Raw genomic sequence first — 878 nt, 5'->3', positions numbered from 1 at the left:
GCGCCCCGTCCCCGCCGCCCGCGCGCGGCTCCTCGCGGCGGCCGCCCTCCAGCGCCAGAGCCTCGGCCAGCCCGTCGTGCGTCCGGCTGCGCACCAGCCCCGCGGGCCCCGCGCCCTTCCCGTCCCCTTTGTTTTTGACCCCGAAGATGCTAGGCATCGCGCCGCCCGGCTTCCTCTTCTTGAACAGTTTGAAGGCGGCTCTGTTAATCTTGCCCGACGGCGGCTCGGCGGCCGGCGGCTCGGCGGCGCGATCACAATGCAAGTCCATGTCTGCCGCGAGGGTCCCGGCCGCGGCCCGCGCCTTCCTCCGGCGGCCCCCCGCGGCCGCGCGCCCGCCGCTGACAGCCGCGCCGCGCCCGCCCGTCTCCATGGCGACGCAGCAGCCTGGCGTCAGCGCGGCCGCGCCAGCCCGCTGTCAGCCGCGCTCTAAATCAACCCGAGCCGCGCCGCCGCCGCCGCCGCGGGAGGAGCGCGCAGAAAAGACCATCTCCCCTCCCGCCGGGGCTTATATAACGCCCTAACCCACTTCGCGTCCGGCTCGGCTTTGTGCTGCAGCTCTTCTGCGGCGAGAGCGGGCGGTGGAGACTCCTCGAGCTGATTGCAGAAATTAGAGCCGTAATCTTGCAATACAAATTCCATCCAGTCTCACCCACCTTCAGATTCCTCCTCCTGATCGCTCTTTTCAGAAGCCCAATCGTGGATCGCAAAATGCCCCCGATTGGACAAAGAAATCCAACCCAACACAAAACACTGATTTCTCTAACCACCGGCCCCGGACTTCATGACTCCTCATGCCTTTCCCACGCCCTGCATGTCCGTTTTTATCATTTGGGTACCAATCCCGGCGGGCACGGAGGATGTCTGTTTACATCTGTCTT

The 878-nt window shown here is 66.2% G+C and overlaps 1 protein-coding gene across 1 annotated transcript in view; it reads right to left on the bottom strand.

The window, feature by feature from the left end:
- The window catches only part of AMER2 (APC membrane recruitment protein 2), a 9,346-nt gene extending 8,976 nt beyond the window's left edge, over positions 1–370 (bottom strand). Inside the window, exon 1 of the mRNA XM_027116128.1 lies at positions 5–370. Within this exon, the coding sequence (XP_026971929.1) occupies positions 5–370 (366 nt within the window). The remainder of the gene's footprint in view (positions 1–4) is intronic.
- Between the last annotated feature and the right edge of the window lie 508 nt (positions 371–878).

Source organism: Aethalodelphis obliquidens, unplaced genomic scaffold (genome assembly GCF_003676395.1).
Source record: "Aethalodelphis obliquidens isolate GAN/ISIS:26980383/991018 unplaced genomic scaffold, ASM367639v1 scaffold16, whole genome shotgun sequence".
Taxonomy (NCBI): Eukaryota; Metazoa; Chordata; class Mammalia; order Artiodactyla; family Delphinidae; genus Aethalodelphis; species Aethalodelphis obliquidens.
This window is presented reverse-complemented; position numbering and strand designations above follow the sequence as displayed.